This window comes from Pituophis catenifer, unplaced genomic scaffold (assembly GCF_029215685.1).
Source record: "Pituophis catenifer annectens isolate HBS135680 unplaced genomic scaffold, rPitCat1.0.hap2 SCAF_4, whole genome shotgun sequence".
Taxonomy (NCBI): domain Eukaryota; kingdom Metazoa; phylum Chordata; class Lepidosauria; order Squamata; family Colubridae; genus Pituophis; species Pituophis catenifer.
This window is the reverse complement of record NW_027256884.1, coordinates 74,614,933-74,634,698: the sequence shown is the minus strand read 5'-3', so window position 1 is coordinate 74,634,698 and position 19,766 is coordinate 74,614,933. Positions and strand designations below refer to the sequence as shown.

The window sequence follows — 19,766 nt, the reverse complement described above, 5'->3', positions numbered from 1 at the left end:
CGGCAACTCTTTATATATCCAAATCTTCCTTCCGTTCATTTCTAGAGTGGAGTTAAAAGACTTTTGCACAATATCATTTCTTATTCCTTTATCAGTAAAGTAAATCACCACATCTCTAGGCAACTGCTTTTGCTTTGCCACCCAAGATTTTACTCTGTAGGCCTTATCAATCTTACAGGATACCTCTTCAGGACTAACCTTTAAAATCCCAGCCAGAACTTGAGCAGACATCTTTCTCAAATCATCTCTGTTATTTTCCTGTAGTCCCCTTATTCTGACCGCAAATTCCATGGACCTGTATTGCATCATTGTAACTTCTTTTTCAATCCTTTGTTTTATATTATCTGCATTATAGGTCCTGTAATCAGCTTCCTTTATTTTAGATTTTACTTCTGAGCTATTATCTTGAATATTTATCAAATCATTTTCAATTCTTTGTATTTTATTGTCCAGATTATCAATCTTATCATCAGCTTCCTTCATTTTAGACTCTAATTCTAAGTTGGTATCTTTAACCATCTTTGTAAATATTTCTGAGAAGGTTTCCAAAGCTGTTATAATCTGTTGTTTCAGATTAGCATACTTTCGTTGTACCAACTCTTTAATTTCCTGCCTAAATTTTTCAAGATTCTGATTCACAATCTCATCATGTCTTGCCATCTCCTCCAAAACAAATTCCTTTAGGTCTTTAAAACCATTCTCCTGGATCTGCAAGCTCAAAACTTGCTCATGATTTGTAAATGGGGGAGCCCCCCCCCCACAGCTTGGTTGTCTGGCTTTGTCAGTTTTAATGCCATTCTGCCACACAGATAAACTCTTTTTTTTTAAAGAAAAGACTTCTCTCCAAACAATATGAATATCAAGTCTCTAAGAAGGAAGAAACATAAAATGAGAATTTTTCTCTTCAATTCTAACCAGCGCTATTATTTCAGATACTTTGTAACATATTGAACTATTCAGGCGGAAGGACTTTCACTTTCAGCTTTCTTCTTCTCAAGCCTCAGCCAGTCGCCATTTTAAACTTTCTTTCTTCGCTTTTAAAATCACTCAAAGAATTGTTAGAAATACTTGCGATTTAGGGTCCCAAATCCGGATTTCATCCTATTTATTCAAGTAATCTATTAATTTTCGTTGATTGGGTTGGTCCCAACACCTGGCTCTGCAAAAAGCAGAGTTCTCCCGAAGCCCGGAGCAGCGGCGAGCTGAATAGGGAGCCTCATCCTGCTTCGTCCCCAAGAGTAAAACAAAAACTCTGGGGACTTCGCAGAGGGCTCTACCTGCCCTCGCCGGCTCTATCTCACATTTCCTTAAGGAAATGGAGTTTTTCGAGCAGCCTTTCAGCTGTAAAGGCGGCTCTTTACGGGCGACGGGGCTGGCGGTCTCAAAAGACCGTCTGACGGCAACGGAAGCCAAACCGGAAGCCGTCAGCATACCAAATTTTCAGTAATGTTAATTTAGGTTTTGTTTTTGGTTTAAAAACATTTTTAAGTACTATGTTGAAACATGTTACTTGAACTGAGGAGAGAGCATCACTTTTGTCCTGACAAAAAGCAGAGAATTTTGTTATACAATCTATAGGAGGCAAACATCCATCTGTGTCTTTATCTCATTGATTCGCTGAGAGCCCTTGGAATGGAAAAGGATTTGGCACTGCCAGCAATTGCTGTGATTGCAGATCAGAGCTCTGGAAGAAGCTCAGTTCTAGACACCTTGTCTAGAGTCTCCCCTCGTATTCCCGTGTCTGGGTATGCATGACTGCCACTGGAAATATGGGAGGCAAGACCATCCCTATATTTGGACACATCCCTATACTGGACACAGTATAGTCATTACTGTCAGCAAGTCAACAGAACTGACGAATCTGGGATGAAGCACATTTTTGCCCCACTTAACATTATTTAAAATGCGCAATCTGCTGAAATTTTTATGCATATACTGTGTTTTCCCAAAAATAAGACATCCCCTGATAATAAGCCCAATTGGGCTTTTCAGTGCATGCGCTAAAATAAGCCCCTCTCTGAAAAAACTTCTCGCAAGTTTGAGAAGTTTGATTGAACTAGCGAGGTTTTTTTTTTACCATACATGTTTCCCTGCACACAATGGAGAGACACGCAACAGAGATGGATGTCTGGGGCTGCCGGAGGTCGCCCAGTGGAGAGGTGGAAGCGGGGCAGGAGTTTGCAGGTGAGGGGGATGGATGGATGGATAGGAGGCGGGCGAGCACCAAGAACGCTGGGGAGATACCTTTGGTTGCCCCAGTTGCTGGGTGGCGGCACTACATCTGATGAAAGGAAGAAAAAGAAAGGAAAGAAGGAAGGAAGGAAGGAAGGAAGGACTACAAAGTCAATACTGTATTTGTAAAACATTTATTTTTCAAATTCTTTGTAGATGAGACAAAGAATGGTGTGTTTCATTCTTGAAACTTAAAATGCCCAAATGTTTACTAATTGAAACTTAATAATTACGCATGATTTACATTGATTTCACTTTATTGAAATACATGTAATATTTTCAATAACCATTTCAATGGCACTTCATTGTATAAAAGTATTGCACTCCCAAAATGTGAAGTGAATTTTCCCACCAACAGATATATTTTAAAAAGTGCATTTCAATAGCAGCATAATTAGTTATGTCCAAATCATAGGACTCATAGAATTAACATTTTACTGCTGCAATAGCAGCCTTTCTTAACTTGACATCATCCTAACATGCCAATGATTGGTGATTATATTAATCAATTTTTTAAATTTAAAAACTTTGCTTCTGCAAATAGGATTTTTAAGGAAAAAAAACAGACCAATACATTTTCCTAACCCATTCCAAATTGTTACTGTTTTACAAAATGAGGTAGAACTGACAGATTCAATTCAGTATGTAATGCACCTTCACAAAATAACTTTCTATTCTCTGCTACTGTTTTCAGGTTCAGCAGCTGAGGACCTATCTAGCACATCCAGCTACCACAGCAGAAGCAGAATTATTGACATTTTAGAATACTTATTTTGTTCATTCTGCATCAAAGATATGTGCCTAGAAATTAGTATTTCTGTTTTCTAGAATAAACTGATCTTGAATCTATCCACACATTTTGAAAGAGACATATATCCAAATTATATAGTTTCAGAATCATTAACACCTATGGGAGAATAAAAATAATGAATACTTGAGTACAAAAGATGCATAGTAATATTCATAAGAAAAATCTTTCACACCTTATATCAAAATATTCATGTGGTTCTTACTCACTTTAAAAAAATTGGGCCATCCAGCAGCCCATGCTCAACATTAATATCCTAAATATTAAACATCACTTATAAAACATTGAGATGCTGCATTTGATTTCAAAAGCAAAAACATAATTTATAATTTACAAACATTATTTTTAACTTTAAAATGAATGCCAGCTGGTAGAGAATCTTCAGAAATAAAGGAAACCAACAACTAGTTCGTAAAAAGAACGTGTTTGCCTTTGATTGTTAACACAAGTTTCAAGAAATCAGGTTCTTCAACTGCTTGATATGAAACGAGGCGGTGCAAATGGAACCAACTTGCAAACATTTCCATTACGGTCTGCATATGAAGTGTTAAGGACTCAGAAGTCATTTTTGAAAGCACAACCATGAATTTATAAGGAACAAAAGGATTTGTTCCACCCTTGATTAAAGTGACTCAAAGGAAGCAGTATCATCTGTTTGCCTGTTAAGAAAAACAAATAAGAAAGCATATTTAAGAGATTCCTTTCCAAAAATAGTCAGTTTCAGGATTGGTGACATATTCAAGGAGACAATCGGAATTATAATAAAGTTAATGAACATCCAGCAAAATGAAGGGTCTTCTATATCCAGATACATGAACATATTTCAGCCTTGGATACATGAACACAGAGCCATCATTTCTACAACATGGAATTTTAAACTCCTGGTACTTGAAAATCATAAATCATTATAGAAAAGAGTATATTTGTATGTATGTGCATGCATACATGCACCCTCAAGTCAATGTTGACTTCTGGCAACTGCCTGGACTAGTCCTTGTATTTTTCTTGGCAAGGTTTCAAAAGTGGTTTGCCATTGCTTCCTTCGTAGGGCTGTGAGAAGTGACTAGCACTAACCTAAGGTCACTTATTAGGCTTTGTGCCTAAGACAAGATTAGAAATCAAAGTTTCATAGCTTCCAGCCTGTAGCCTTAACCATTACACCAACTGACTTTCTATGAGACATGCAGTGGAGAATTTCTTCTCCATATAGAAAGGAAAATTCTCCGTAAGAATTGTGTCCACTTTATGATCATGTAAATTTGCATTGCAAATTTTATTTGATAAATTAAATCAAAGGATTACATGTCAGGAGAGCCACATATCACAGAAGTGGACAAATTTAATTCTAGAGTGGAAGGAAAATGCCAACATTTTAATGTGTTTAATATGCAAGCACTTATTAAATTTCCCACAATACATTAAAAAATAAGTTACAGACACAGGTATAGCACGAGACATCACTATGCAAGAACAGAATGGGAGGTTATAAAGCCTGGGAAGGAGTAGCCAGACCTAGGAACCCAAAGTAAGTTCTAATTTTTGGTTAGGGAAAGTCGGCAGATAATTCTCTTGATCTTTTTCTCTAATGAGAAAGACCAGTAAAGCAAGGAAAGGGAAAAGTGTGAGTGAGAGCTAATAGGACAAGGCACGCAGTTGTACAAATTGCATGGAATTAAAAATATCTTCCTCTAGTCTAGACCAGCGTTTTTCATTATCAAGTTTAAAATATGTAGATGCAGAACTTCTGGTTACTATGTCATACTTAAGAAGCATGAAAAGCATGTTACATGCTCTACCACATATTAGAAAGTTACCTGCATGTTTCGGTAAATCCATTCTGTGAACATAGTAATGTTACCATAAACTCCAGGTCTATATTGAGTAGCACAGCCTGTTCCCCAACTTGTGTCACCCACTAGCCACCATAACAAATTTTTCATGGTTACCAATGGACCACCACTATCACCCTGAAACAAAACACAAGGCATAAATGTATTGTAGTATTTCTGCTTCGATTAATTCAATAAATATCCTATCTGAGGAGGTATATAAGAATCTGAAAACGATCTCCAACTAAAATGTTACAAATTAAAAAGCATTTATCAAAGGAGACTGGGTATGTATAATGAAAAGCTATCTCCTGAGCTTAGGGCAAAGATTACATGGAATGCAAAATAAATGACTGATGAAATTAAGCTATATTAATAGATTATTAGGGAGAATTGAATATTAGGTGCAAGTTTCTAATCTGAAGTGTCTGAGGCTGCAGTCTCTTCCAAGTAAACATTTCTACTGTAAATTGCTGAAAGACTTTTGTTGAATGACATGTTGCAGGAGATCTTGCCTCCAAATAAGTTAGAATGAAAAAGCAAGATATAGACAGGAAGCTATAGAGTAGGACATCTGTTTTATATTAGCATCCATTATATTATTATTTATTATTTTTGAAGTAAGCATTCTCTTAATTGTATTAAGCTATAACTCTTAAGGCATTCTTATTTCCTCAGCTCAGTATGATCACTGTTTCTGAGGCTGGAGCATGAATTGTAGGATACCGAGAGATAACAAACAATAGTAGTAAGAGAATTGTTTTTTATGTTTTCCTAATGTTCTGACTAAGAATTGTAGCGTCCCCATTTTTTATTAATGACTACCTATTTTGAACCGTCTTATCTTGCATCCCACTACATGCCTTTGCAAACTAATATTAAAGTGCTTCACATTTCATAAGTTACCTGACAAGAATCCACTTTTCCTTGTAAGTAGCCAGCACATATCATGGTAGGCAAAACAATTCCATTATAGATATATCTTCCATTACATATAAATGAGTCTATCAAAGGTACAGCTGCTGCATTCAGTTCCTTTGAAGTGTTACCTAAAGTTGGAGAAAGACCCAAGAATTACATATGAAAAGGCAAGTACTAAATTTTCTCATAAAATTATCCACAATGCTGAAAAGTTCCTGGGCAAGGCATATCTTGTTTTAATTTTTCCTGTATATTTTATTGTCCTTTTTAGCCCATTCTTCATTTTTTTTTAAAAAAAATGCATAATTGTTTAATGTATGTGGGCTCATTCACAGAAACACATGTGGAAAATTTAAGTTGATCATCAGTGGTTATAAATCTTTCAATTGATTTTGATGTGATCCACACTGTATCAACATTTCCCAACTTTTACACATTAAGAACTAAACTTTTCCTCCCCCTTCTCCCTCATCCCACGTGTGAAAATATACATAAGTACTTGAGATTGGATTGCATGAAGTTTCATGAGCTTGGTTTTGGAAATGATTACAAATTCCTGAGAGACATTGATATTTAATTTTTAATACACCTCACACATCCACTTACTTGAACTAAGCATATAATCTGTCAGGCACAATGAGTTTAAGATCTTGTAAAGGCAGCCAATTCATTTCCCCATATCATATCCCAGCATGGACTCCTCACTATTTTATGATGCTTAGAGCCCTCAGGTAATCCTCTGCCTTAAACTATTTCAAAGAACATGGTGGTGTAATAATTTTTTTAATGGGAATAAAATGTCAGTTCCATAATACCAAAGAACTGGTAATAATTAACAATGAAGTTTTAATAGCAGCTCATTTTACCTCCTTGGTATTTAGCTCCCCATCCAGATATCCAACACTGTTGGTCAGTCTCAAACATCATTCCAACATTGGGCAAACAAACAGGTCGTATAAAATCTTTGAAGCAAGGACATGTTGTTAATCAGTAACTATGACAAAAAACAGAACTTGATAGGAAACTTTTAGAATTCTAAACCTAAAGATTGTAAAGAACAGATTTGGGCCTTTCAGATACACTAAAGCTCCCACAGACAAGGAATTTAGGGTTATCATATCAGAAATTATCCTGGCTCATTCAGGAACAGACAGCTGTGCATCGATGTGGACAATATACTAATGGAATTCCAAAAGCAGCCATCCCAAAACAAATTCTAAAATTTGCAGACTGTTAGATAAAGCTACTGGTCAGTGAGATGAATGCCTATAGACTACTGTCATCTCCCAATCCTCCAACTGACAGAGTGGCTTGATGAACAGAACTGGGAGAGGTCAGTCCCCTTCTCTTCTCCCCAACAGATCTCCATAAGAAAAGTCAGATCTCCATTTTTATTGAGAATTAAATCCTAGGCAACAAAATGTTTAACTAGCAATTAAGCTGGCTTTAAAAATCAGAACCTTGATATTCGGGAGCCTTCAACCTTTTCTCGGTTAGACAGTCTGAAAGGAAAGTAGCCAAATAAGGAATTTGCTCTCCTTTTCTTCAAAGGATCGAGCTCTCAGCAGTAATATTTTATTGGTGACTCCTGAATTAGTTTAATACTATTATAATCTTAACAACTTTCATTGTATTAAGATCCTCTATATCATAACCTCCTAGAATGCATTCTTACATATTTGTAAGAAGCTAAAGAACTATTTGTTGGTAGTGCTTTAACAGAGATTCTTGCACCGAGTGCAAGTGATCAATGGAGGAAAAATCAAAATGAGAGAGGGGGGGGAGAGAGAGAGAGAGAGAGTGAGTCACTTTCCACAGGATTTAGAGACTTGTTAGCTTGCTGTGAGAGAGGCAGAGAGACTTTTTGCTGGGGCTGCTGGCGCTCCTAATAAAAGGCTAAATACAGAGGGATTGTCGTGTTTGGGAGCCGGGTCAGAACACTGTGTCTACACAAGAGTTACACAATAACATACTTAAACGTCGTAAATGCACTAATCATTAAAAAATAACTCTCATATTTTCAACTATTACAAAAAGTAATTTGAAATCAATGTGCATCATTTTTTAGGATTTTATGCTGGATGTTTTTAAAACACTAAATAAATCTTATTAATTTAATAAGAATACTGAGGAAAATACTCTTATAACAAATAACATCTAATGAACTGTTTATATATTTCTAATAAAAGATGGGAACAAATATGTTAATTCTTTTCATAATATAAAAATTATATATAGAACTTTTACAATTTTCTTGCAGATGCAAATTGAATTATCCTGTGACATACCGTCATAACATGCCATGCTCATCAGACTAGGTCTATCTAATCCAACCTAAAATCTATTATGAACATTAACTATGGACAACAAAACAAAACAAAAACAAATCACATTTCACTTTACAAAGTAAAGCAAGTTACTTTGACTTGTTTTATTTAAAAATAATATTGATTTAATGTAATAGAGGTTTATGCTATGTTGATTTACACAGCGTAATTGAGTTTCTAATAGTGAGGTTTATAACTTTTCATCAAGGAAATAAGTACATACCATTAAAACTTAGAGGAGATTGTAGCTTCATAAGAGCAACATCATTATTTTTGGAAGTTGAATCATAGTTGGGATGAGATATTATTCTAGCTACTCTAAATCCGTTTGAAGGAACCATTTCTGGCTGTCTCAGAATCCCTGCATAAACCTTCCAGGAGGATGGATCAGAATGTGCCCTAAAAAACAGAATGCAGGTCAGGAGTTATGTTCTAAACACAACATATTACTGCCCTATCAGTAACAAATGTTAAACTATTAAGAACCTATAATATATCCAGGTTAGAAATTGAGATATAGGTAACCAAGAACCACATTGAACTTCCTAAAAAATTAAAGCCTTTGGAGAATATGAATAACCCATGAAGAGAAGAAAGGAGACAGTAGCATATAACAAGAGCCAATATTTAAACAAAAGGGGATATGATTTTATGTATATTTTCTAAGAAGCATTGCAAATTCTATTTCAGTAGTTTTGGGCAAGTTATTTATTAAATTTATATGCTATTCATCTTTCCAATAAGGCGACACAGGTACATGTCCTTCATTCAAAATTGAAAAACAATTTCATCCAGACATCAAAGGATATGAAACAAGGATATATTTTAGACCTACAGCTCTTTAATATATACTCAGATTAAAACTTTCTAAAGAGTCAACACCACGCATTCAATCTAAATGACAGGCACTTCCCAATTCTAATGTATGTCGATGATGCAGTACTTCTCTCCCTGTCCTGTGTAGATATGAAGTGATGATGCTACCTAGTTTGGTAGTGAAACATCTGCAAGGAAACAACCAAGCTCAGAGAGCACTAAAGACCTTATTTGGGGAGCATATCTTATCAGGACCCACACAGCCAGGCCACCTATACCCTGCCACCTGCTTCACCTTGCGGTGGCAGCACCAGCTCCATCCAGCAGGAGGCCGTGCGGCGCACCAGTGCCAACACGAGGTCAGGTGAGGCAGGTGGGGGAGAGTGGAGCTGCCTCATGCGCACTGCACCTGCACACCTCAGGTTCCCCACAGCCAAGCCACCCATGACCTGCCACCTGCTTCATCTTGTGGCGATGGCACAGGCAGCAGCAGCCCTGTCTTGCAGGAGGCCACACGTTGTCCACCCACTCCATCCCACCATCTGATTGCTCAAGGTGAAGCAGGTGGTGGGTTGTTGGTGGCCTGGCTATGGAGGTCCTGAGGTGTGCGGGTGTGGTACACGTGGGGCAGCCCCCACCTGCCTCACCTCATTTTGTGGTTCCTGTTCCGCTGCGACGAGTAACCAGACAGTGGGACGGCAGGGGTGGGCTCTTAACTGGGACTTCTTTTTTGGGTAGAGCTTATATTAGGCGCATTCTAAAAATTATGCAAGGGCTTATTTTCTGGTTGGGTCTTATTTTTGGGGAAATACGGTATCTATAACTTAAGTTGCAGCTAAAGTGTAAAGTCACAAATTATACTCTCTTTTTGCAGAATAGTGTTGAAATAATTTTTTAAAAAATGTTCTGGGAGAAACTGTTTAGAACTTACCCTTCTACACAATGAGCTGCTGTTACTATCCATTCAGGGGTGATAATAGATCCTCCACAGAGATGAATTCTCCCAATATGAAGGCTGACTTGCCATGGCCATTCTCCAGGTAATGCAGCATTTCCACCCACAATTCTGTTTCTGGGACTCGTAAGTTTATTTGAAATGCCACACTCTTGTAAAACATAATTAAGAAAAAATGATCTTCAAGACTTCTTCTAGGTACTAATTCCTGATTTCCCTATGTCTTATTTTGTATCAACAAAAATATCAATATTCATATTCTACTTTTTGGTGGAAGAATACAGGGGATATTGATTATAACATTTTAAAAATACAGTTACAGCACCTTTAGTTAGATTACATATGGATGTCTTTCAGCTCAGTTCAGGCAGGTATTTTCATTTCAGATGTGTAGAGCAACAAATGGTAATGTGTTTCCCTGAAAATAAGTCCTAACCAGAAAATAGGCCCTAGCCTGATTTTTAGTGTGCTCCTAATATAGGCCCTACCCAAAAAATAAGCCCCAGTTAATGTAGTCATCAGTCAGGGGTGGGTGGGCACGGCCCGCACTGGAGACAGTGAGGGCACAGGGGCCGACGGTATCCGGCAGCAGCCACAGCCTGCAAAATGCAGGTGAGTTGATTACTTGTCCAAGCGCAGGTGGAGGCAGAAGCGGGGGTAGGCACGCGATCCACATGGGCTGTGGGAAAACCGAGAGATGGAGGGATGGAGTGGGCAGGTGGCAGTGGGAGGTTTGTCTTCATGACTCTCAGCTTTCCTGCAGCATGTGCGGAGCATCCAGTTCGCCTGCCTTCCCCTGCCTCTGCCTGCATATGCTGCTTGGACAGGTATTCAACTCACCTGCTCTGCACAGGCTGCACAGCCCCAGAGTGCCCCAACCAAGGGGCCAGCAGGCTGCAGCAGGACATCATTAGTCCCCATGCACTCACCGCTTCTTGTGTGCACACTGGGGGGTGGGGCGCCCAACCGGGCTGATCACCCTGATATCATATTTTCCTGAAAATAAGCCCTAATGCTTACTTTGGAGTCCAGAAAAATATAAGACCGGATCTTATTTTCGGCAAAACATGGTAGTTTATTTTTATTCAAGAGAACCATGGCTTCATATGGCAGCTATAAAAATGAAGTCTCAGAATCTCTAAGTAAATTAGTAAATTACATTTTTCTAAAGTTAGTCACAACAAAAACAACATCTATCCAAGTAAAAAATAATAATTTAAGTATTTAAGCAGTTATAGTACTTACCTATGCATCGCAGGGCTACCACTTGCTTTGATGGACACAACTCGCTGTAGTACAAAGAAACCAAAGGAAATTTGAATATATGAACTTATTGAGTATACTGTATGTATTTATGTAGGCTTTTCATATTTATCCTCAGTGGATGGGAACCATGTGATGTAATCTACACATACATACAGTAATAATAACACAAAATTTGGAACAACGTCAAATAGTGTATGAATATAGTTAATAAAGGTGAGTAGATAAATGTATTGATTTTTCCTAACTAATCAGAAGATTCTTTCCTGGCAGAGTACCAATTGTATGGAAATGCTCCTAATCAGATTTGTGGATTTGTATTCATTCAAGCCCTATTCCATGAGTTCAAATATATATATGGATTCTTAATACCACAGGTGTAAACATAAAGGGGAATATCAGGATTAATTTCATCATAGGTTTTTAGCTCCACTCCCATATTGGAATTCTAGATATTTTACTTCCCCATTTATTTATATTTTTATATATACACTTATATCAGTGGTAGGTTGCCCCCCGGTTTGAACCGGTTCTGTAGAACCAGTGATAAAATCGGAGGGAGGCTCCGCCCACCGACTCCGACGTCATCAGAACACTTCTGCGCATGCGCGAGTGAAGCAAGCATGCGTGTGCGGCCCAGTTGCGAACTGGTAGGAAAGGTAAGTAGAACGCATCCCTGACTTATATGTATAGAAACTATAAACATGCACACCTGTTGTACAATTTCTTATACAGGTCTATGTCTCCAGCACTAGTATTGACCCTCAAAATGTTTGCAGAACCAGTGGTAGCTGGAATTGCCATGCTGGTGAAATAGGTTTTCCTGCAAAAATAAAACTGTCAGTTAAATATGTCAAATCCCAACAAACTTCTAATTTCAGCAACTTGTATTCAATTTACAAATCACAATTTAATTAACTGTGCTGCCAATACTTCATTTTCCCCAATATTTAATTATTACAAAAGCGTTTCCGCTGTGTTTGGGATAATTGTGCATTCTGTTTCTGGAATCACACTTCCTCAATACATGCAAAAGTGATAGAAATATATACTGCTCAAAAAAATAAAGGGAACACAAGCAGAAGACATCCGAGATCTGAATGAATGAAATAGCCTTATTAAATACTTTGTTCTTTACATACAGTAGTTTATACACTGCTCAAACAACTAAAGGGAACACAAAACTACTGTATGTAACAAACAAAGTATTTAATAAGGCTATTTCATTCATTCAGATCTCGGATGTCTTCTGCTTGTGTTCCCTTTATTTTTTTGAGCAGTGTATATTTGCAGCATTTTGAGTGTAACTAAATTTTTAGTCTTTCTGCCAGCACTATCAATGCTTGAGTGTAGAACTTCATTTTTATCTGGAAATAAATTTGTAAGCTCGGTTCACTTACATTAAAGTACTCATAAATATGGTAAGGAAATCCTTCCCCAAAACAATGTACTTCAAAAATAGCCAGCATTTTTTAATGTTAGAGCGGTGCCATGATAAAATTTTTTCTCTGTTCCTTAGCAGTATCAAATATAGAGGCAAGTGGTACAACTCTTATTCCAGATTCTTCTTGGATGTCTGCCACTTTTCATGGCTTAAAGGATAGGATGAAGCTAATAGGATCCTGACTTTTTGAGGTGAAAGCAATAAGGCAATGAACAAAGTCTAAACCAACACAATAATTTACACTGGGCAGCAGGGAACAGATGCATCTGCTAATCATTTAATGGTACTCAGCTAAGGAATTAAATGTTTTCTCAATATATTTCTCAATAGTAATTTATTCCCTGTATATTACTGCAAAAGAATAAGAAAATTCAGTATGTTACTTACGAGTTATATCCCAAGTCTTCACATGCAGTTTTTCCATATTTATTATTCCAATCATCATAGCATATAGAGTACCAATCTTTGTTTTCAGATGAATAGACTTCCAAGAGAAATTCTGGTCCATAAAGTCTAACTACAATAATAAAAATGAAGTAATGATGTTAAAAATAAATAACCATGATGATGTTTTTGAAATTTTTAGAACATAGGAAGCCAAGATACAAATAATTGGCATGCCTATGGAGATGGTCATTATCCAGGTCATAGTGTCTCTAAGGTATTTTTTCCAAAAGGCAACTGGACTTTCTTGGTTTTTCCTTTGAAAATGTTTTGCTCCTCATCCAAGAAGAACTGAAGAAGCTTCTTGGATGAGAAGTGAAATGTTTTCAAAGAAAAAAACAAGAAAATCCAGTTGCCTTTTGGAAAAAGCAACCTTGGGACAAAATAACTTATAGTTTCTACATATTCAAAGAGTTATATGCATCTATAATTATGTTTTGATGAACGTAGACCTGTCTTTTTTGCATCACTGCCATCTGCCAATCATACTAAGCTTACTAATGAAAGAGGAACAAGGAAATTGCTGAAACGCTCCTGTTTCTCCATGAAAAAGAGAAAAATGCTGCCAGAGGCTAATTTGGCAAACCTCAGGGCAGGACATCTCTTGTCATTTGAGATGCAGAAGGTAGGTGATTGCTTATGGCTGACAGTAGTTATCGGCACCTAATAATAATGAATTATATTTTTTACAAATATATATATAGTTCTCATTCAAACATAAGATGTAAATAGTTGATCAGGTGCTTATATTTATCATTTTAAAAACACCAGATTACATCAATGTTTAATAATGCTTAACTATTATTCTAATTCTTGTGAATCATTTTTGCAGCCATACAGTATATTCATATTGACTCAAAATGGAAAATAAGATAAATGTATTTCTTAGTGCAAGGTATATTAGATTAAAGCTAGCATTCTAGAACAGGGGTACCCAACTCCTGGGCCACAGCCTAGTACTGGGCCACAGCCGGTTCAGAACCAGGCCACAGAAGTGGCACACATGCAGTTCCACTTAAGTGCGCAGAGGGTGAGTGGGCGCATGTGAAGCTCCATTTGTGCAAGCAGAGCATGTACACTTGCTCACCACTTGTACAGGACCATCTACTCTCCCCCTCACCAATCCGTAAAGCCAGAAAGGTTGGGGACTGCTGTTCTAAAACACAGATCATGTGACTGCATCCATTCCTGAAAATGAGCCATGAGCCTCCTGCCACTCATCTTTTACCTAATGAGCAAATTCTTATACCACTAATATGGACTACAATCTCCATTTTGAATTAGAAATATTACGGCTGAAGAATTCAGTTAAATTTTCAGATTGGCTTGCTTCTTCCTTAGTGCTACATTTTGTAACATTTCAATTTTTTATGGTTTACAGCTGGAGTCCTTGGCAATAAGATAGTTCAATATATTAGTAAAAAGGACTTTCGCTAGACAAGGACTTTCGCTTGGACCCTGCTGTTGTAGATGTTGAGGTTCATGAATGGTTTACCTATATAAAAGAATTAAACATTAAAAATATGTGGCAAAACGTTTTATTGAAAAGTATGGATGGAATCTGAAATAGTTACGGTACTTTAAATTTGTAATGATTATTTTATGGTGATTTCTTGATTTCAGGCAGACTTTTGATTGCCTAATTCTCAGCAGTGATTTCCTAATGCTCAACAGAAGCATCTCTTGATGAATTAGTATGGACCAGATGCTTCAAAAGATAACCTGAGATGCTTTTTCTTTTGAGAGAAACGATTCTGAAACTAAACTTACAGGGTATATGTGTTCAAGATTACAATAATACTTTTACAAAAGAAATCATTTACCGTATATTTATGATATATGAACTAAAGAATTGGAATATCTGATAATTAGTGGTCACTTATTTTAAAGAATGTTAAATTAGTCTCATTAGACTTAAGACTAAAACTAATTCATCAGAAGATTTTACTTTTGAGTTTATTGGATTCTCTAAAAATTAGAGAAGAGAAGAGAATTAGAAGTCCTTGCACTTCTCTGAAACAAACATAATATAGGTAGTCCTCAACATACTACCACAATTGAGCCCAAAATCATGTTGTTAAGTAAGACATTTGTTTATTGAGTTTTGCCCCATTTTATGATCTTTCCTGCCACAGTTGTTAACTGAATCACTGCAGTTGATAAGTTAGTAAGCCGGTTGTTAAGTGTATCTAGCTTCCACATTGATTTTGCTTGACAAAAGTTTGCAAAAGATGATCACATGACCTTGGAACACAGCAACGGTCATAAGTATGAACCAGATGCCAAGCATCTGAATTTTGGTCACAAGATTATGAGGATGCTATAAAGCTTGTAAGTGTGAAAATTGGTCATAAATCACTTTTTTCAGTGCCATTATAACTTTGAACTGTTGTAAATTGAGGACTGCCTGTAATCTTTACAGCCTCTAACACAGTGATGGCTAACCTTTTTGCTATCGTGTGCCAGGAGCTGGGGAGGGTGCGGGGGGAGGGGTCGCGCGCATGCATGCCCACACCCATAATTCTATGTGTCCCGGAAGTTGGCTAATGGGACATTTTCTGCCTCCAGAGGGCCTCTGGGGGGTGGGGAAGGCCATTTTCGCCCTCCCCGGGTTTCTAGAAAGGCTCTGGAGCCTGGGGAGAGCAAAAAAACGGGCCTTCCTGTCCCACCAGAAGTTGGCAAACAGGCCGTTCCTGACCTCAGGAGGGCCTCCGGGGGAGTGGGGAAGGCCGTTTTTGCCCTCCCCAGACTCCTAGAAACTCTTTAGAGCCTCGGGAGAGAGAAAAATGGGCCTCCCCCAGCCCCCCAACCCCGAGGCTCTCCAGAAGCAGGAAACAGCCTGTTTCCCTACTTCTGGTGGGCCCAGAAGGCCCGGAAATCAGCATGCGCATGCTGGAGCTGAGCTCGCGTGCCCACCGGTATGGCTACACATGCCACCTGTGGCACGCGTGCCATAGGTTCGCCATCAAAGCTCTAACATATCCATACAATTAGTATGCAAAGGTGCTACAGCTGGAAGCTGGAATCAGGCTATTACTGGCTGAAAATATGGCCAGACTATATTTTCCTATGTTTGTAGGCTTTCCAAAGCTAATCTTGCAGATTCTGAATAGAGCGAGAAATCAGGTTGAGATAAGCTGTACTATTGCAAAGTTTCTTGAAAGACTCAGTAGCTGCTATCCATGAGATTAGGTTCACTGCAGAATTATCTTGCTAGATATAATTAGGTTGATTAAAGTATGGGAGGTTTTAAGGGGGGAGATTTATAGGCAAATTTTTGAAGTCAGAAAATGTCATTATTCATTCTTACCACAACGATTTTCATCTTCACCATTAGGGCAATCTTTTTTTCCATCACACCATTGAGATGGTAATACACACACTCTTAGTGAACCACATTGTATCTTGGAGCCAAAACAACTATCTGTCACTATGAAGAAATGTAGGAATATGATGAGATCACAAAAATAAATCAGCAAAGGCACTGTTTAAAATGTATATTCTATTTTAAGGACTATCATACAAATAGTACCCTAAGCACATTCTACTATTATCAGTTCCATTGGATTTTAGATGAGATCTTAACACAGTGAAAAGAGGTTAGGAAGTTTTGTCATCTGAATTTTTTTGAAAAATTTAATGGTTGTAAATCACACATTGTTATTCTCAGAAATGGAAGGATTAATTTACATTTATGCTACATAATTTCAGAAAAAATGTTATTATAACGCCATTAGAATCAAACTGTTTCTAATTTCAAATTCTATAAAGCAAGAAGGCATAATGTAATGGCATAAAAGACTCAACATCACCGCCATATAATTTAAGCAGGTCATAATTTTAAAAGGATACACACAGTGATAGGAACAGCCATACCAAAATGTTGTATAATCAAAGTTTTTATGCATTCTTACCAAAATACCAGATGAGAAAAGCAGCAATTCCAGCTCCTATTATTAGTACGGTAATTGATAGGAAATACAATGCCTTTTTGGTTCCTGCAGTTAAAGAGAAAAAAAATGTTCCCATGTAATTTTAAAGGACGCTTGTTTCTAAACATGCCATTAGTTTACTAAATATCTAATAATGGCTTTAATTTCCATTATTAACTAAAAATGAACATGTTTTGATATAGTTTCAGAATGATTCCCTAAACTGTTGCTACTTGTTACATTAACCACAGCACTCTTTTAGCTGATCTCTAATGAACCTGAACCTTCTTTCCAATGAACAGTTATGTCCATTTACCAATCTTTCTGTGAATCACCCTGGGAGATTTTGTAAGCATGCAGAGTCACTTTGGATAGTGGGACAGGCAAGAGATTAATTAATTAAATACATACATACACAAAAATGCATACCGTTTCCCCCAAAATAAGACATTCCCTGATACTAAGCCCAATCGGGTTTTTGAGAGCATGGCAATAAGCGCTTATTTCAGGATTCAAAAAAATGTAAGACAGAGTCTTATTTTCAGGAAAACCCATCCATCCATCCATCCACCCATCCATCCATACATACATACATCTGATTACAACTGTTAAACAGTTATTTTTGTCCGTGCTCAGCTCCCACTGAACCTCTGGAGAAATAAGTATAACACGACACATACATGCTAATCTTTGTTTGTTCAGATTACTTTGTTACATGTCCTGCCACAACTGCAAACAAATTCTCTATAGTCAAGCTGCATGGAACTCATACCCAAGGTCCTTTTGGAATCTAAAGTGTAAAATCTACTCCATAAGTATTTCTTTTCCTTATTAGCAATAAAATAAATTAAGTAAATTTATAAAAAAATAAGTATTCATTATTTATTAAATGTCTTTTAATAAGAAAAAAATCTTATTAGCCAGGGCGATTTGAAGATCAGGGTTCGCAAACTCATCAATTACTTACTTTGTACTGTTGCAACAGTAGGATCCTAATCATATAAAATATATCTGAAACATACGAATCAACCAAAGTACTTTTAAAACATACCCAAACAGGCCTAATTTGCATCAAAACTTTTTTTAAAAAAGTAAATGGGAAGCAAAGCTTACTTGGTGTACATTTTGCAGATTTTGTCTGTAAAACTGGCACTGGGATTGACTGTTGAGTAGAAACTCTTGGAACATAATGAGGCACTGATGAAGGATAATATGTAGGCGTGTAATGTGGATACATATTATAATTTCTGGTAAAACCTGGAGGAACATTTTCTGTCTGGTATGCATAGTTTTCATAACATGGAGCTGGCCTCTAAATAATCACAATAGAAAAACAAACAGAAAATAAACAGTTGTAAGCTTCTATAACCCAGCAGTTTTACAGTAAAATAAAACCTCTAAACTAAAAACCGAAACAGAAGCCCTACAAGTTGTGGCTTGCAAACTTTTATGCCTTTTAATAAAAAGCGTTGACCTGAAAAGGTTAGATTCCCCCTGAATTTTGGCTACTACGGACTAACCCAGCATTCCTCCCAAGGTAACTAACTAATACTTGAGAAACCTTTTCCCATAAACAGGGACACGTTTACCAACCACCATTTACTAGACTAATATAGCATACTTTTGAAACCGCTCACTTACCAAGTTGGATGCCATCTTGATTTTCGGCAACTGAATTATGGCAAGTTTGTTATAAACCTATGAAAACAGGAAAAGGTTTTCTAGTTTTGTTTTTATTTTAAAGTGAAAATTTAAATTACTGAGTCCTTATTTTAGCGAGGCTATTCATCAGATTCCAGGACACATACAAAGGTAACCAAATACGTGGCTATTGGAAAAATATTACTTCTATAAAAGCTCAAGTGCCTGCCACAAACTCTGGATTAGATTTCATTCCCATAGCAGAAATTTGTCTCAAACAAAAAAATGGAACATTTACTATTTTGCTGATAATGTATGCATACCACCCAGTAACAGAGCTATTAGATTGTCTCCTAACCGAGCATTAAACATTTGAACTGCAATAAAATAGCAATGCAGCAGTTACATAAAAATAGTTTAAAGCAAAGAGAAGCTTAACAAATGGAGAAAGGAAAATATTAACCAGCATTAAGGGAAAGAACACAAGTGAGCGTCCCTGGGGAAGATCTCATGGGAAGAGAGTTCTGAGAATTTGCCAAGGAACAACTGTGTAATTAAATACTGCATATACTTGCAACTATGTAATTAATTCTGGAGAATCTGGCAGTGGCAAAATTGATCAGAAAAGCAGACACAAGATACATATTTTGTTATTAGTCTTTGCATTTAATCTAAATACAGAAATGGCTATTTTAAATTGGGAATAATTGCAATGATCAGTGATGGCAGTGAACACTCTTCTTTTATCTTGTGGGATAAGTACTAAAATTGAAGGAGGCCCCTTTTTATGTTCCATCAACTTTTACTCACAGGTGTAGTTCAACTTCATTAAGCAGCTGAAGCATCAGTATCTTATCTAAGCAACATTTGGCAAAATTTAGCTTCTGTTATAAAATCTAGTGATAAAATATAAAAGTTATTCATTGCTGGTTGTTGTGGGGTTTTTTGTACTCTTGTTTTGTGCTTTCCTTTTTTCTGTTTATTACATAAAGTCTTAAAAAATACACCAACCACCTGTATATTAACAAGAGGCCATAAAAATAAAAATGTAGCAACACAAGAAGCAGATGCAGCTGGTAACAATAGCAACATTATGAGCCCAAAACGCAGCCACAGAGGTTTTCGCATGAGTGTTCCTTATTGACGTGTGTGTG

General features: G+C 37.0%; 1 protein-coding gene across 1 annotated transcript; it reads right to left on the bottom strand.

Moving 5' to 3' along the window:
• Positions 1 to 3,652: 3,652 nt before the first annotated feature.
• On the bottom strand, positions 3,653 to 18,663 carry TMPRSS2 (transmembrane serine protease 2). The gene is made up of 13 exons (XM_070943496.1): positions 18,613 to 18,663; positions 18,085 to 18,283; positions 16,954 to 17,037; positions 16,350 to 16,469; positions 12,983 to 13,112; positions 11,864 to 11,974; positions 11,134 to 11,177; positions 9,865 to 10,039; positions 8,341 to 8,516; positions 6,657 to 6,752; positions 5,776 to 5,918; positions 4,855 to 5,007; positions 3,653 to 3,699 (listed from the first exon to the last, which is right to left on the bottom strand). Exons 1-13 carry the CDS (start codon positions 18,625 to 18,627, stop codon positions 3,688 to 3,690), a joined length of 1,458 nt encoding a protein of 485 aa, XP_070799597.1. The 5' UTR covers positions 18,628 to 18,663; the 3' UTR covers positions 3,653 to 3,687.
• Between the last annotated feature and the right edge of the window lie 1,103 nt (positions 18,664 to 19,766).